Source organism: Cervus canadensis, chromosome 4 (assembly GCF_019320065.1).
Source record: "Cervus canadensis isolate Bull #8, Minnesota chromosome 4, ASM1932006v1, whole genome shotgun sequence".
Taxonomy (NCBI): Eukaryota; Metazoa; Chordata; class Mammalia; order Artiodactyla; family Cervidae; genus Cervus; species Cervus canadensis.
In genome coordinates, this window is record NC_057389.1 from 81,874,986 (window position 1) to 81,892,100 (window position 17,115).

A 17,115-nucleotide genomic window follows, 5' to 3' on the forward strand; every position below is an offset into this window, starting at 1 on the left:
GCTGGATAAGCCTGGAGCATGTCCTGAGAGAGCTCGTTCAGTAGAGATGAATACTAGGCTCACCTACTCAGGTCAGATTAACAATGCCTCTCTTCTCACGAATTTTTTATATTGGTATGGAAAACATAGTTATTATTCATAAAAATTATGTTAACAGGTAACATGGCTTTCTATTACTTGAAAGGAAATAATTTTTTTTTAATTTCTCAATTTTAATTTTTAATACAGCAAATATCAGCAGGTATAACCCATTTAAACAAAAGGTCCTTGGCATCTTCAGTAATTGAAGAAAGTATCAAGAGCTTCTCTGAACAAGAATGAGGCAGGCCAACACAGCCACTGCTTCTATTCCTGCTCTCTCATGAGAGAGCATGCTTCCGGGAGAGTGACCGCAGGGAGGGTGTCTTCGTATCCCTTCATTTGCTATAGTATTTGATATACTGAAGATTCTCAAAATCTCCTGCAGTATGTCAAAATCTTGCAGCCTTCTTCCCACTTTTTGGGGAGGTGGAACAACACAGTGAACAGATAAAGGAGTTCTGCTGTGTTCAGCACATCTCAATCACATCCTCTTTCAATTCTCAGCTTCCCTGCCTGTAAAGTAGAGCTAATAGTTTGAAGATAAAATGGTGTAAAAAACAAAATGCACAGTGGCTACACATTAAGGTGTTCTACAATCTCAATTCCCCTTCCTTTTTATACTGAAAAGGCTCTGTGTGGAAAACATGACTTGCTCTGTAGCAACCAAAGTTTACACTGAAGAGCAGCAGCCAAGAAGGGAAGCAGACAGTACAGATAAAAGTGGACCAAAGGGGATAAAAGAAGCAATTCCCTTCTTTTGAATGAATTATGATGGAAGTTACTTTAAAAAGTAATTTTTTGGTAACAAAACAAGACAGAAACAAATGTACCTCTCAACTGGAGTTGAAAAGAAACTTGTATAAGCCTAAATTTCCACCACGGAAAGAATGCTGACCACACAGGAAGAGGAAAAAGTACTTACACCTAGTGTGGGACAAAGCAAAACGCAGGGGAGAAAAAGAAGACTATGGAAAGGAGTATGAACTGCCTACCATGATCTGGGGAAAAGCGAGAAGCAAGCCCTATTTCAAGATGGTCAGACTGTGAAACAGAACTCTGATCATGACTGCTGAAGTCTGAATATTTTTATTCAGTAAATATTTACTGAGCACCTACTCTACTCAGAAATATGACAAGTGTCTGTTTTTATCAGACAGACTCTTGGACCACTCAACATAGGTACAAACAGTCTGACCTAAGTCAAATCTGAAATTATCATTACTTCAGTTCAGTTCAGTTCAGTCGCTCAGTCGTGTCCAACTCTTTGCGACCCCATGAATCACAGCACGCCAGGCCTCCCTGTCCATCACCAACTCCGGAGTTTACTCAAACTCATGTCCATCGAGTCGGCGACGCCATCCAACCGTCTCATCCTCTGTCGTCCCCTTCTCCTCCTGCCCCCAATCCCTCCCAGCATCAGGGTCTTTTCCAATGAGTCAACTCTTCGCATCACTTACTACTACACAAACATATCGGATATAAAAAAAGATGCTGCACCAGATTTGCTGTTCAGTCTGTCAGTCATGTTCAACTCTTCGCGACCCCATGAACTGTAGCACACCAGGCTTCCCTATCCTTCATTATCTCCTGGAGTTTGCTCAAGTTCACGTCCACTGAGTCAGTAATGCCATCCAACTATCTATTCCTGTCGCCCCCTTCTCCTGCTCTCAATCTTTCTCAGCATCTGGGTCAAAATGTTAAAAAAAGAAAGAAAAGTTGTTGTTTCTACACAAGACAATATAAATCTCTACGCCTGGTGCTACCTTTTTCCTTTGTCTTCCAGGTTATCACGCTCTCCCAGTTTTCCTCCTGTCTTGCTATCTACTCATTCTCACTCTTTGCTGGCTCCTCCTTCCTCGTCTCCACCTCAAAATGCTAGGCAACAATCAGGGTTCTGGTTTCAGCCCACTTCTCTTCTCTACCTGCACCAACTTCCTAGCGATCTTTGTCCAGGCCCACGATGAAAATGTTAAGACATATCAAAATTCAATCTATATGCTCCCAAACTCATATGTCTATCCCTGACCTCTCTCCTAAGGGCTGAGCTCATAGATCTTTTCACTTAGAAGTCTAACAGACTTCATCAAATCCAAAACAAAAACTCTTGACATCCCCACGCTCTGAGCCCCACCCAGCCCCCATCCCACCTAATCCCCACTCAGTCTTTTGCATATCAGAAAATGGCATCACTATTCAGCCCAGAGCTCAACTCAAGTCTTCTAGTCGTCACTATGGATCTCGGCTTTTCCTTTTGGTCTCATGCATCACACCCATTCCATCAGTACACACCTTCTTCCATATATTCCACCTACAATGACAGCTCAATCTAAGCAAAAATCACATCCTGAGTTACTGCAGCATCAGCTACCAGAATCACTGGTCTAGCCTCCTAACTGGCCCTTCTATTTTTTTTCTTGCTCTTTCTACAATCCAGTTTCAACACAGCAGCCAAAGTGGTTCTTTTTAAATGTTAATCAGGTCGTCTCACTCTACTGCTTAAACTGTACCAATAGCTTCACATAATATTTAGAGTACTGTCCAAATTTTTTCCCTTGGTTTATAAGGCCTGACACCTCTGTCTCTGAACTCCCCTATTTATTGAAAAATCATTTCATAGCCCTTTACTGTGGTATTACAATAGATTTGAGTAATAAAATATATCTGAGCAAAAGATAATTTATAAGCTTGGCTCTTCAGGGTTAAATTTGGGATATCCTAAAGAGAGAGAAAGATCACAGCAAACATTACCATTTTTTCAGAAAGGCATCCATGTTTTATGGAACTAGATAAATGAAAATCAAGTAAATATTTAATTGTAATATATGTCAAATTTGATAAAGCCCTAGCGATATTCAACAACATCAATACTGTAAAACAAAAATTTTTTAAGAGCTGGAAAAAATCATCTATTCAGCTGTAAGGTATGTCTTTTCTACATAAAAATATTTTTTGAAGGATCACAGGCTTTACAAGACCTTAATTATGACTTGGTATGAAATATCCATTCAATCAAATTATTCAAATAAATCGAGCTGATTCTCATGTCGCTTACGTTGTCCACAGTAAGTTCCAATATACCCCTTCTGGCACTGGCAATGGTCGTCTGCACAGGTCCCGCCATTCATGCACCTAACGCTGCACTGCTGAACTGCAAAGAACAAAACACATAAAGTTATCAATCACCAAAACTATAGCGTCTGTGAGAGTTACAAAACATAATAAATGCCCAATTAACGAAGTAAATGTTATGACCCAAGCATACATCTATTTATTTGTAAGTACACAGATGAGCGTATCTGTGACAACATGTTATTTAGTATGTATTTAAAATCTATTACACTCTTAATGTTAAAGGAAGGACATCTAAGGTGACTAGAAGTGCAAGTTCTAGGTTGCAGGAGGCACTCAAGTATCCATTCAGAATGCCGTGGCTCAGTGCCAGGCACTGCCATTCATCCAATGCTTAAGCAGCTGCTTCTCTTTCTCTCAAATCAAGTCTTTTAACAACGTTTGTAGGGTCCACTGGAAAATACATGTCAAATCCTTCTCCTTTCTGTCACCACTGATATTTATTGTGTGGTTCAGCTACCCTCAACTCTTACCTGGATTGCTGCAGTCACCTCCTGATGAGTTCCCTAGCTTCTACTCTTGCCCTTTTCAAATTCCTTCTCTGCAGAGCAACTACAGTCTTCTTGTAATAATACAAATAGCACTGCTTCCCTGTCTTATTTAAACCTTTTTAAAGTTGCATTTGGGATATAACGCAAATCCCTCCATGACCGAGGCGGCCATGTATAATCTATCGGGATTTGCCCGCTTCTCTATGCTCTTCTCTTCCCAACCTGCCTCTTTGTCATCACATGAATCTTTTAGTTTCTCAAGTGGAAGAAAGATGTTTTGATTTGCTACTTCCTCTCCCTGTGAGGATCCCTCCCTGGTTCATCCTAGTCTTTCTGAACTCAGCTTCAGTGTCACGTTGCACGGATCAGCCCGATTTTGCCTAGCTCTCGTGTCTATGTTCTTCCTTGGTTCCAGCCTCTTCACAGCCAGGTTTCCTTCCAAGAACTAATCACAATCTATAATGACACTGTGGTGTTTGTTTACTTGTGTTTTGTCTGTCTCTCTACAGGAATGTAAGCTCTGTGACAGTGGATACCAAGCCCATCGTGATAGCAAGGCATTGAGTTCAGTGCTATTTGCTGGGACCATGGCAACTGTGGAAGAAACAGACCGTTGTCAGCCACAGACCAAGAGTCTCATGCCACAGTTTTGGATGCCTACTACTCATTCAAGTGGAGATGTCCAGTAGGAAATGGGACACGTGAATATGAAGCCCAGTGGATGGATCTGCTCTAGAGATAATCATTATAAGTTAGCAACATACTGGTTAGTGCTTGCCCAGTCACTCAGTCGTGTACGACTCTTTGTGACCTCATGGACAGAGGACCTGCCAGGCTCCTCTGTCTATGAGGATTCTCCAGGCAAGAATACTGGAGTAGGTTGCCATTTCCTTCTCCAGGTATCTTCCTCACCCAAGGATCAAACCCAAGTCTCTTGCATCTCCTGCATTGGCAGGTGGATTACCACTGCATCACCTGGGAAGGCCCATATTAGCAGGAGTTGAAGACATATATGCAAATGAGTTCACCTAGGGAGGACAGAACTTTGGGAATACTTAACTGTGAATGTAAGGCTAATAAAGGGGATACAGAAAGGATACTAAGAAAAAATGATCAAGAAAAGGAGTGTTGGGAGCCATTACTTTCATATAAGCGAAGGGAAAAGAGAGCTTTTCAAGAAATAGTGTTTAACGGTGGTAAATGCTTTGTGAAGTTGGAGCACCATGAGGACTAGAGAGGAGAAAAAAGTTCCTGATGGAAAAGCAGCCAGTATAACTCAAGGCCAAATGACTCAGGGATTCTCCTATTAAATTATATACCACAAACTGAAGGTCAGCCAATGATTCTTCAGCTGTCCCAATAGAGGAATAAAACAACTGAATTATAAAATGTTTCTCCAGGATTGGGTGTTTTGCTGAGGGTATATTTGAGAAAACTAAGAGAAGAGAATAACGAAGATATGGGGAATGGTATCTTCTAGGCAGTCAGAGGGAAGGATCGGACAGTAGTGGAGGAAAACGGTATTCAGGGTAGTCAAGAAAGTCTTGAGAAATTCTACATAATGGGTTTTGGAAGGTTTAAACAATTACATGATATTTTAAAAGAAAATGAAACTAGAGCGCTAATCAAAGTTTCATCATGAGACAATGACATTTGTCGTATGAATCTTGAATCTTATATTCCTCAATCAGACAGATTATCTATTACTTTTACTTAGGAAAAATTTATAGAAAGAAATGTTAAAAGTATAACAACTTCATATTAGTTTGAGGTAGATAAGTATTAATTATTGAGCAATTACATAAATAATAACTGCTTCTACTTGGCTATAAAACATTACCTTAAATACTGTGCTAAAAGATTGATCTTGGACCTTAAAGACCCAACAATTCCTCCTTAGGTCATGTAAAGCACAATTTTAGTCCACGGTTACAGTGATCTTACAGAGCTGTTGGGAGTTAGTATGTGTAAAGCAAAATAAGTTAATATATGTAAAACATCTGATCAGTACACAATAAGTATTTGTTATCATCTCAGTGCTCTTCTCCTTCCCCTTTAGTTAACCCACAAAACAGTATACGAGACATAGGAGTTAAGCAAAGGCAATAAATAAAGCTGAGGATTTGAGTCTACGGACTTGGGCATCAGAAGCCCTGGATTCAAATCTATCTTACTTTGGGTGAGTTAAAACTTATGTGGGCCTCAATCTCCTTCTCTGACAATAGGGTAATAATAGTATCTCATTGTAGTCATGTGAGGCTTAATTAAATACAATGATATAGTCAAACACTTAGTACCTGTAATAAGTACCGGTAAAACACAGTAAATTCCAGCTATTACAAAGAATTACTTCTCACTAAATCCAGGCTCTTTCACTCAGTAGACGCGCATCTTCTGGACCAGTACGAAATCGTTTTTCTTCATCACCACCCCATTAGCCCCTAGTTGTTGTTGGCAACAGCTAAGCCACCAAAGATTTTTACTCTAAAGATTAGTACTGACCTAGTTAGTGCAGAAAATAATCATGGGTCCACAGCCTCATTGAAAAGGACATTTACCATTTATTCAAAAGATGACTCACAGATAACGCAGTAAATAAGGTCACATATGAAAAACGTACTTGATTTTGATCCACAGGTTGGTGATATTTGGCCGCTGGAACAAGTACACATGTTAGGACGTGAACAAAATCCATCTCCGCAACTATTTCTACATATTGCTGTGGAAAGCACAACAGGGAAACGTGTGAACAAACAGGTAATAAGCCACTGACTACAAACCAAAGAAGCTATAGCTAAAAACAATAAAGCTGAAAAACTAAGATATAAAAATATGTGCTATATATGATGCCTAATTGCAGATATGCAACAAAAGTACCCACTGTAGACAAGTGAATGAGTCTCTTAAGTATCCTTATGATAAAAATGCACACAAATGAAGCTACTTTAATTTCCATAATCTTAACTGTTCAACTCTTTATCAGTATGGGTCATCTTTTCCATTCAAGGCAGAGGGCTTATATTCAGAATTCACCATGAGAAGACAGACTTGATCCTAGGAAGCAAGGAGAGTTGAGGAAACCCAGACGTCTTGTGTACCCTCAGAAAACACAGCCCAGTCTGTAAAGGACCTTCACAGGAGACAGAGAAAGTGAAATTGGCTGAGCTGGAGACTCCACGCTCTAACGACTTGGCAAAACCCCAGGGGTTCCATACACATTCCTTCCCGGCTGGTATCTGACCTGCCCCATCATCAATCTTTGTTCCCCTTAATAATTCTCTTTCTCCTCCCTCCAGCCGTTCTTCTCCTGTATTACCTCCACAACCTAGCCTATTCCTGCTGCTCAGAAAAGCTGCTGCGACATTTTGATGAAGGGAGAGTCAAAGCCTCCTGCAGCTGTGACCTCGAAGGTATGAGGGTCATCAGAGCAAAGAATGTTAGGCTCACTGACACAGCACATACCACAGATCTTCAAAATCAGTAGCCTTCAAATGGGAAGTCTCTCCCGTACAGAGTCAGTTTCACTTAGGAGCTGATTTATCTCTATAACCACAACTGAATTCTCTCTCTGCAAAGCATTAGGCAAGTGTTTTAATGCTCCATTAATGCTCCATGAATGGATGGATGAAGACAGGAAGAGGAGAGTAATGGGAATGTCCTGAAACTAGCTGTACATATGTATGTAAATGTGTGTACCTATCTTCTGCTAGTGAGGAGTCTCACAATTTTCAAAGAGATATGAGGCCCCCTCAGTACATATTGTAAAGGGTGTGTTTTATAGAAGTAAACTAACTCAATAATTGTTTTGCTTCTCCAAATTGCCTTTGACACCCACATAATACAGCCTGCATCTCCATTAGTACAATGAGGATGTCATAGATCCCAGAGTAAAAGTAAAAAACGATTTTAGGCACAAACAAGGCTCCTGCCATGGAGTTGACTATTCTTAAAATGTACTGGACTTAGTGATCACCAATAACTTTCCAATGACAGAAGTTTATTAAAATACTGTTTTATCTCAAAGCCCCCTCATTAGCAGCAAGGAGACATTTAGTTTTGTTGTTCAGTCGCTAAGTTGTGTCTGACTCTGCGATGCCATGGACTACAGCACACCAGTCTTACCTATCCTTCACTATCTCTCAGAGTTTGCTCCAAAGACATTTAGTTTAGGCTTAGGTTATATACCAAGTGCCCCTTCCCAGGTCCTAAACCCAAAGAAGATCTGATGGACTGGAGACTGGTCAGCTTCAGACAGATCCCTATCTTGGCCGCAGGTCTACCCTCTACATCTGTGAACCCATGAAAAGCAGAATGCTTAGGCTCTTTCTCTTCACACTCATATAAAACTATAGTATATCTCATCTAAGTATTTGTCCCTACCACAATTGGGGGGGAAAAAAATGAGGCCCAGAAATACCAGAGAGGGATGTAGAGAGGACCCGGGTGTTGGGATTTCAGTGATGCTGGGAGAAGACTCAAGTCAACAGTGGAGAGTAAATGAATGGTACTAAGCAAGAGGTCTGAGGTTGAGCTCCGGCTCTGCCATTGACCCACTGCAAGCTTGGAGAAAACCCACAGCTTCTCTGGGTTCAGTGCTCTCATTGGTAAAATAAAACAAAGGGATTATACTGGAATGTTCTGATGTCTCTTCAGGTCTCAAACAGTATGGTTCTGGGCCAACCCCTTCCCACTGTTTTTCCACTGATCAACATGCTCTTCATAGCACAATTTCACAACAACAACAAAAAATTAATAAGCAAACTTTTCCATTGCTTCATGTCCTAACAAGAATTTAAAGAAAGAAACAAATGGAAACTAAGTCAATTTCATCATTTTGGAAACAAATATTTGGAAGTTTGGAAATACTTCAGTGATTTTCGCAGGCCATAATTAAGAACAATAACAACAAAACACAGACTCAACTCAAAATGCATTAGGTTTCCAGTAGTTTGAGAAATATATTTTTATTTTAATATCTTCTCATGAAGCCTGGTCAAGGCCAACCAGATTAAAATTCTAGGAGTTGTTCATTATAATAATTTTCTATAAAGAAAAAATGTTGATGTACAAATATATGAGGAAATTAATCTTTGGTCCTCCTTTTCTATTAGTGTTTTACTTATTCTCTTTTTCTAAGTCCCCTCAGAGCTTTTCTTCTGCTATATGGTGGGAAGCCAATAAATGTAATAAATAATTTGTTATCGTAAGAAAGTCATGGGATGAAAATTCTTTTTTTTACTGAAGTCTAATTGATTACCGATATTATACTAGTTTCAGGCGTATAGTGCAGTGGTTCAGTATTTTTGCAGATTACACTCCATTATCCATTATGTTATTACAAGATAATGACTAAAATTCCCTTTGCTGTATAACATACCCTTGTTTCTTACTTCCCACATAACAGTTTGTATGTGCTAATCCCATGCACTTAATTGCCCCTTTCCTTCTTCTCCCCTTTGTAACCACTGTGCGGTGTGTGCCTGCATGCTCAGGGCCCAACTCTTTGCGACCCCATGGACTGTAGCCCGCCAGGCTCTTCTGTCCATGGGAGAATACTTGTACAGGCAAGAATACTGGAGTGGGTTGCCATTTCCTACTTCAGGCGATCTTCCCTATCCAGGGATCAAACCTGCAGCGCCTGCAATGTAGGCAGATTTTTTTACTGCTGAGTTACCAGGGTTAGCCAAACACGTTTTCTGTATCTGTGAGTCTGGTTTTTATTTTGCACATACATTTATTTGTATTATTTTTTCTATTCCACATATAAGTGATATCATACAGTATTTGTCTTTTTATGTCTGACATTTCACAAAGCATAATATTCCGTAGGCCCATTCACATTGCTCCAAATGGCAGAATTTCATGGAATGAAAATTCCTAATTTTGACTTTATGATGTTTTCAATTCAGTTATTATCTCTATATACTTTAGTTTTCAATATCAAAATAAGTGAGCTACTGAACTCAATGCAAAATATTATGCTAAAATTTAGATGAGACACACCCAAGAGAATATAAGTGCATTACATTCTCCCTCTCTTTTGCACACTATTTTAGTCTTGGGTATTTGAATTACCATTTAAATGTGTTAATAGATATTTTTGTAGATATCTCTTGACACAAGTATTATAAATATTTCTTAGAGATATAGAGATCATTTCAAAGTTATGTTTTTATAGAGTTATGGTACTTGTACATTCCAATGTATTTCATAAGCATCCAAATACCATAAGTTGTAGAAATGAAGGCTACAATATTCACTGTTACTTTGAGATTTCCAAAGCTGATCTTCTAAACAGTTAGAGGGCACAATGTTACTCAAAGACCAAAAGTATTTAAGGCTGACACTCAGAGGATTATATACACACACACACACACACACACACACACACACACATATACACATTTTTTTTCCTACTGCAAATATTCTAGAAGGCTCTGTTCTCTGGAATTCCCATTCCACACTGATCCAATAAAATCTGACTTTACAGATTTTCAACACGTACCATAAACCAATCCTTTCTCCTCGGCTGCTCTCCAGCTCAATAATGGCAGCCACATTCATTACATTCAGTGAGTCAGACTTTCCGCAGTGCCTAAGTCACTCCCGGCTAGTATGGCAGGTGTGTGGTGAGTGACGTTAGCTGTTTCAGGATTCTAGGAGCCACGTAAGTTTAAAGCAGGCACGGTAACGCCCTGCTGATCTGAAAAAGTAAATGCACCCTCCACAAATGCCTCCCATATATGACTTCTGTGCTGGAGGGAAAGGAATCCAATACCCTCCCGTTCCTTTTAATAAAAGGAAAAGCTTATAATCAGAGGGTTTATTTAATATGTTTATGAATCATCCTAAAGAACACAGTTGTTGCTTCCTATTTTTGCCTCATTACCAGGTATTGTGAGACTTTTAGGGTAGAAAAAATAAGAAGCTAACATTCACAACACTTAAGATGTCATGCCTTTTAAAAAACTGCACAAAAATAACATTTAGGGTCTATCTGAACCCACAAAACCAATAACTATAGAGTCAGAGATGCCACTACATCCTTATTATCCCTTGGGTAGTGTGGCTTGCCCTTTTTCTCTGTTCATATGGCATCATTATCTTCTCCCTGGAAAACATCGAGGTCAATCTAAAGTCAAGATTGGCTCTAAATAAACGTGCTGTCTACCATACCTGGCTCTCCTCCCAACAAGACAAATGTGGCTATGCTATATAAATACACAAGAAAAGGCCAGTCACACTTTAACTCACAATTTCACAGGCATGTGAAATAAGACATCCCATAGTCCACCACAGTGAAGCTGGTAACTAATGACTTCTCCAATTAAAACGTGGAGAACTGGCTACACACTTTGGAAACGGAATAAAATAATCAAAACAGCAAAGGTCAGACACGCAAAACTTCTGAAGTTCTAAGGCTCACACTTTGGAAATCTGTACTTTATGAGATCTGGGGTCTGGAAATCCTAAATGTAAATGTCTTAAAAGTCAAGCCATGTGGAAGAGTTCTCTCTTTTAAAACTTCTGTTAACCTGGGTCAACGCCAAATCTCTGAGAGGGCTCCTTTCTTATCTATGTTATGTGGCTGCTAAGATGAAACCAGAAATAAGACCTAAGAAAGCCTGATCTTCAGAAGGTCTACACCTCCTGCGGAGTCAAAAGGCAGATCATTTACATAAACACCTTGTGGTCTTATCTGAGAACTTTCAGGAAAAAGTGGTTTGGGGTTATCTGGGGAATTGCTGCGCTCTCCCTTGAGTTTGTATTAATAGACATAGAAAGATAAAACTTTCAAGTTATCTCTGAAACCTTTATCATTATTGCCCTTCAACAGTCTAGAAGTGAAGTCTAAACTGATGCAAATCGGCTGCTTCTTCCCCACCATTCAAATGGGGTCACCCCTAATCATTACTAGTGGCCACCGGATTATAAACGCAACTCTGTGTCCAAACCACTGAATGCAAAAGGTCCGCCCTGGGATGGGGCCGAGCGGGCCGCCCCAAGCTGCGATCCCAGCCTAGCACTCACGGACAATGCACTGGTTTCCTCCTGGGAGCGTCTTCCATCCGGGGCAGCAGTACGAGTGGAACCTGGATCCGCATACGTTGGGCCTGCGAGACACAAGTGAAATCACACACACTGAGACAGGGACGTGGTAATACATTAGAGGTTTTCCTAAGCTTTACGGAGGACCAAAACTACACGTCAAACTGCTGTGGCTTGGGTCTCAGACGTGGAAGTGAATGGGCTAGACACTGAAATGGGGAAGGATCAGAAACGTCTAAACACTGCCTTTCATCTCCCCTCTGTTGCTGCTCTTTAAAAAGAGCGAAAAGAAACAGGGAAACATATAATTTGCTACCATTCTAGCCTCCGGATGTAGAGAACAAAGGGAACACTCCGTTTCAAAAATCCTTGCCCCCGTCCCCAAATCCATCCCTCCTTGATCGACTGTTACTTTGGCCCCGACGTGTCAAGGGTGGAGCGCTGGGCCTGATGATTAGACGGAGCTGAAAGCCCCGCACACGTCCTCAAACAAAAGGCTCGGAGCTGCGCCCCCGACGGTGGGGAGCAGGCAGGCTCCACCGGCCCCCGCGCGGCGCGGGGCGCACCGAGGCGCGCCTTCCGCCAGACATTCGGCTTGTTCCCGCAGAGCTGGCTCCGCAGGCGCTCAGCGATCCTCACCCAGAGGCCTCCAACTCACCCGCCGACAAACCCCCGAGGGAGGGTTTTTCTTTTCTTTTCTTTTTTTTTTTTGCCGGCAGGAGGAAGAGGAGGAGGCGCTTCGTGGACTCTTCGGGGTCTACTGGTGGAAGGGGGCCCCGGCTCTAGCCACAGAACTAGGTTCTGGGAGGGATGGAAACTAGGTTCTGGGATGGAAAGCTGCCAAGCCGAGGTCCCCCCCTCCCGCCCCCGCGTCGCCTGTCCACCTACCCTCGGAGCACGTCCTGCTGTCCTCGCCTGCGGACGCGGCTAGCCGCCGCGACGCCCTCCTCCCGGTACTCGGGCACCGCGAACCCGCCTTCAGAGCCCGCCGCTGCGGGCCGGACCTGTTGCGGTGGCGGCTGGGGCCGGGGCGCCTTGGGCGGCGGGGGCTGGGGCTGGCCGGCCGTGCACTGCGCCCAAAGCGCCACGCAGCCCAGCCACACGAAGTAGGGCTGGGGACACAGCCGCCGCCGTCTCCCCATCGCGCGCGCTACGGGCGCGCGGACCTTGGTCCGCTGAGAGGGAGCGCTCAAAGACAAAATCTGCGCGGCCCGAAAAAAGTCAGGTCTAACAAGCCCTTCGTCGGCCCCGGAGACTCGCGGGCGTTCGGGCTCCCTGCTCTAGCGGGAGCCCGGGACCCAGCGCCGGCCCCCTGGCTGCCAGCGGGGTGCGGGTTCTAGCGCAGCGGGCGGCGAGGCGCGGCGGCAGAGCGGCCGGCAGCCCCGCGCGGTCCACGTTGCATCCCCCGGGCCGCTGCCCCGAGCGACTCCAGGACCGCCAGCGGGTGGGGGCGGGAAATTACAATAGTAACCCGAGCAGCCGCGGCGTAAAGTTACAAAGAAAGCGGACCTCAAAAGGAAAAAAAAAAAAAGGGCCTGAACGGAGCGACTCTGCGGATTCCCGTGCGCTCCGGGCACAGACCTTGGAAAGCTGCAAAAGTCACCAGAAAGAAGCCGAAAGCAAACAAAAGTCGCCCCCCCCAAACAAGTGGGGGGTCCTTTCGGGGCTCTCCCGCAGTCCCCCGGGACAGCGACGCGCCGGCGGCGGCTAAAGAGCCGGGCGGAGGTGCGCGGGGCCGGGGCGAGCCGCCGGTGAGAGGGAGGGCGGGAGACTGGACGCCGGGGAAGATGCGGCGGGCCAGGGCGCGGCGCGGGGGTTTTGAGGCCCGGCGGGGCGCTGGGCGGGCCGGCGGGCGGCGGCTGTCAGTGGGGGCTGGAGCGCCGCCGTCCACACGTGGGGCGCAGCCCTGACCGAGGGGCTGGCGCAGAGTGGGCGGAGACAGAGTAAGGGGGCGACCGGGTGGGGAGGAACAAGGGGAGCCAGGGGCTGGGGGAGGGGAAGAGGAAGGAAGGGGGAAGGGAGGGGAGAGGACTGGGACTGGGGAGAGGGAGTCGGGGGCGAGCCGGAGAGGCAGGTCAGGGTTTGGAAAGGGGGCTTGGAAAGAGAGATTGGCGAGCTTGGGTGCGAGAGGAAATGAGCGGGGGATGGGGGCGAGGTTAGGGCGAGCCGAGAAGTGGGAAAGGGGAGGGAGGGCCGGGGGGCCCGGGAGGAGGGGGCGAGGCGCTAGTCGGCTTTGCTTCCCGTCCCCCTCAATTGGCCGCTAGCTCTGTTTTGACTGCCTGTACAAAGCGAGCAGACGACGGGGGAGGGGGCGGTTAGGGACCGGATTTGGGAAAGAAGGCAGCAGCCCCTTCCCTACTCCTCCGCCCTCGCCGGGCCACGGACCAGGGACGGGGGTCTCTAAATGCGCCGGGCTTGGCTAGACCCGCAGCTGAACTTCCCCGCCGGGCAGAGGCCACAAGGTTGAGGATGAGAACGGGTCCTGCTTTAGGGACCCGGACCCAGGCCCGAGGTGGAAGGAGTCGCAGTGAAGCAGGACTAGACTCGCGCGGGAGTTGGCTGCAACCTCAATCCGAGCAGGAGGCCGAGCTCTCCCCATCGCCCTCCTACCCCCACCTCCCCACCGGGAGCGGCGTCAGTCTGCGGAACCCGCAGAGGGGCTGGGCGTTTCCGGATTGAAAGGCGCCCTCCGCCTCCAAGAGGGAGCTCGAGCTGCCGCGGGGGACCTCGGCAGCTTGCAGGCGCCGCGGTCCTGGGGAGTCCGTGCCGGGGGTGTGCTTCGGGTTGAGCCCTGCCAGGACTCTGCGTGAGTTTGCAGCCAGAGACAAGTTAGAGCCCCTGAAATGTGTTTAGGGGGAACAGGCATGGTGGGTAAATGAGTCTTGGGGCATATCCCCGGTTCCCGGTTTGGACTCTTGTTTAATGATTAAACTCTAACAATTGATGCATCCACACTGGCTGGCCACTTGCCCTCTGGACCTGTAGACGTGCCTCTAAGCTCACCCGATTTGGGGGTCTTCCTTTGTGGCTCTGCTTTTATGGTATTTATGTGACGCCCCAGTCGTCTGTCATCATTTCATAATTAAAAATCAAACATCCCTGAAAACTGGGACTGGCCATCCAAGTATGGTTTAGGAAACAGTACGAGAGAGCAAAGTCTGGATTATTCAGGCCTAGAGAAACTAAAGATTTTTGTACCTAAACAATTTTTTTCCTGGCCCAAACTGCCCAGATGTACTATTTGGCGGCCAAAATTCTCTGAGAATTGGTATAACCCCCTCCTTTTTTCCCCCACTGTAGTCAGGCAAAGAGTTTTAACGTAGTATCGCTTCTTAACAGTGTTCTCATAAGGCATAAGAAAAAGTAGAGGCAACACCAATCTATTCAAATCCAAAGAACTTAAAGACAGAAATAGAGGATTCATCATGCGCTGTCCTTCAAACAAATTCATTTTAACTAAAAGAACTAAATAAAGTATCTCTTGGGTTATAGCAGTTTTAATCATACTTTCTAAACATTTAACCCCATTAAATGGGTTTCTAATTAATACTTAAATAGTTCTGTGGTTTATTTGTGTCTATCATATCAAATCCAAATGTTCTAAAATTGCATATGCATTTATCCTTAGACTTGCCAATTCCACATTTAGAAATTATTTAAAAGATAAACATGAAAAAATTAAATGGCGAATGCTGTAGTCTGCTCATTGAAACACTATTTATAATGGCAAAAAATTAGAAATACAAAGTTCCCATCCATAAGGACCTGGTTGAATATAGTTTATTTAGTAGAATACTATACAGCTTTAAAAAATGAATGAGGGTCACTCTAAACACCTATGAGTGAGCCCTAGATATACAATCCAACAAAAAACAAACAAAAGTGCAGATTGATAAGGATATCAGTTGAGACAGAAAGGATAATAAAGGTTACCAAGGACTGAGGTGGGAGAAGGGAATAAAGAATCATTATTTAATAGGTACGCAGTTCAGTTCAGTCGCTCAGTCGTGTCCAACTCTTTGCGACCCCATGAACCGCAGCACACCAGGACTCCCTGTCCATCGCCAACTCCTGGAGTTCACCCAAACCCACGTCCATTGAGTCGGTGATGCCATCCAACCATCTCATCCTCTGTCATCCCCATCTCCTGCCTTCAATCTTTCCCAGTATCAGGGTCTTTTCCAATGAGTCAACTCTTCACATCAGGTGGCCAAGGTATTGGAGTTTCAGCTTCAACATCACTCCTTCCAATGAACACCTAGGACTGATCTCCTTTAGGATGGACTGGTTGGATCTCCTTGCAGTCCAAGGGACTCTCAAGAGTCTTCTCCAACACCACAGTTCAAAAGCATCAATTCTTCAGCGCTCACCTTTCTTTATAGTCCAACTCTCACATCCATACATGACCACTGGAAAAACCATAGCCTTGACTAGACGGACCTTTGTTGGCAAAGTAATGTCTCTGCTTTTTAATATGCTATCTAGGTTGGTCATAACTTTCCTTCCAGGGAGTAACCGTCTTTTAATTTCATGGCTGCAATCACCATCTGCAGTGATTTTGGAGCCCCAAAAAATAAAGTCTGACACTGTTTCCACTGTTTCCCCATCCATTTCCCATGAAGTGATGGGACCAGATGCCATGATCTTAGTTTTCTGAATGTTGAGTTTTAAGCAAACTTTTTCACTCCCCTCTTTGACTTTCATCAAGAAGCTCTTTAGTTCTTCACTTTCTGCCATAAGGGTGGTGTTATCTGCATATCTGAGGTTACTGATATTTCTCCCGACAGTCTTGATTCCAGCTTGTGCTCCTTCCAGCCAGGTGTTTCTCATGATGTACTCTGCATATAAGTTAAATAAGCAGGGTGACAATATACAGGCTTGACGTACTCTTTTTCCTATTTGGAACCAGTCTGTTGTTACACGTCCAGTTCTAACTGTTGCTTCCTGACCTGCATACAGGTTTCTCAAGAGGCAGGTCAGGTGGTCTGGTATTCTCATCTCTTTCAGAATTTTCCACACTTTATTGTGATCCACACAGTCAAAGGCTTTGGCATAGTCAATAAAGCAGAAATAGATGTTTTTCTGGAACTCTCTTGCTTTTTCGATGATCCAGCGGATGTTGGCAATTTGATCTCTGGTTCCTCTGCCTTTTCTAAAACCAGCTTGAGCATCTGGAATGTTACGGTTGACATACTACTGAAGCCTTGCTTAGAGAAAGAATTTTAAGCATCACTTTACTATCGTGTGAGATGAGTGCAATTGTGTGGTAGTTTGAGCATTCTTTGACTTTGCCTTTCTTTGGGGTTGGAATGAAAACTGACCTTTTCCAGTCAGTTGGCCACTGCTGAGTTTTCCAAATTTGTTG

The 17,115-nt window shown here is 44.3% G+C and overlaps 1 protein-coding gene across 1 annotated transcript in view; it reads right to left on the reverse strand.

The window, feature by feature from the left end:
• The window catches only part of FBN2 (fibrillin 2), a 219,801-nt gene extending 206,059 nt beyond the window's left edge, over positions 1 to 13,742 (reverse strand). Inside the window, exons 1-4 of the mRNA XM_043465961.1 lie at positions 12,639 to 13,742; positions 11,733 to 11,815; positions 6,322 to 6,420; positions 3,134 to 3,229 (exon numbers count right to left, since the gene is read on the reverse strand). Coding sequence (XP_043321896.1) covers positions 3,134 to 3,229; positions 6,322 to 6,420; positions 11,733 to 11,815; positions 12,639 to 12,892 — 532 coding nt within the window. The 5' untranslated portion in view covers positions 12,893 to 13,742. The remainder of the gene's footprint in view (positions 1 to 3,133; positions 3,230 to 6,321; positions 6,421 to 11,732; positions 11,816 to 12,638) is intronic.
• Positions 13,743 to 17,115: the final 3,373 nt, after the last annotated feature.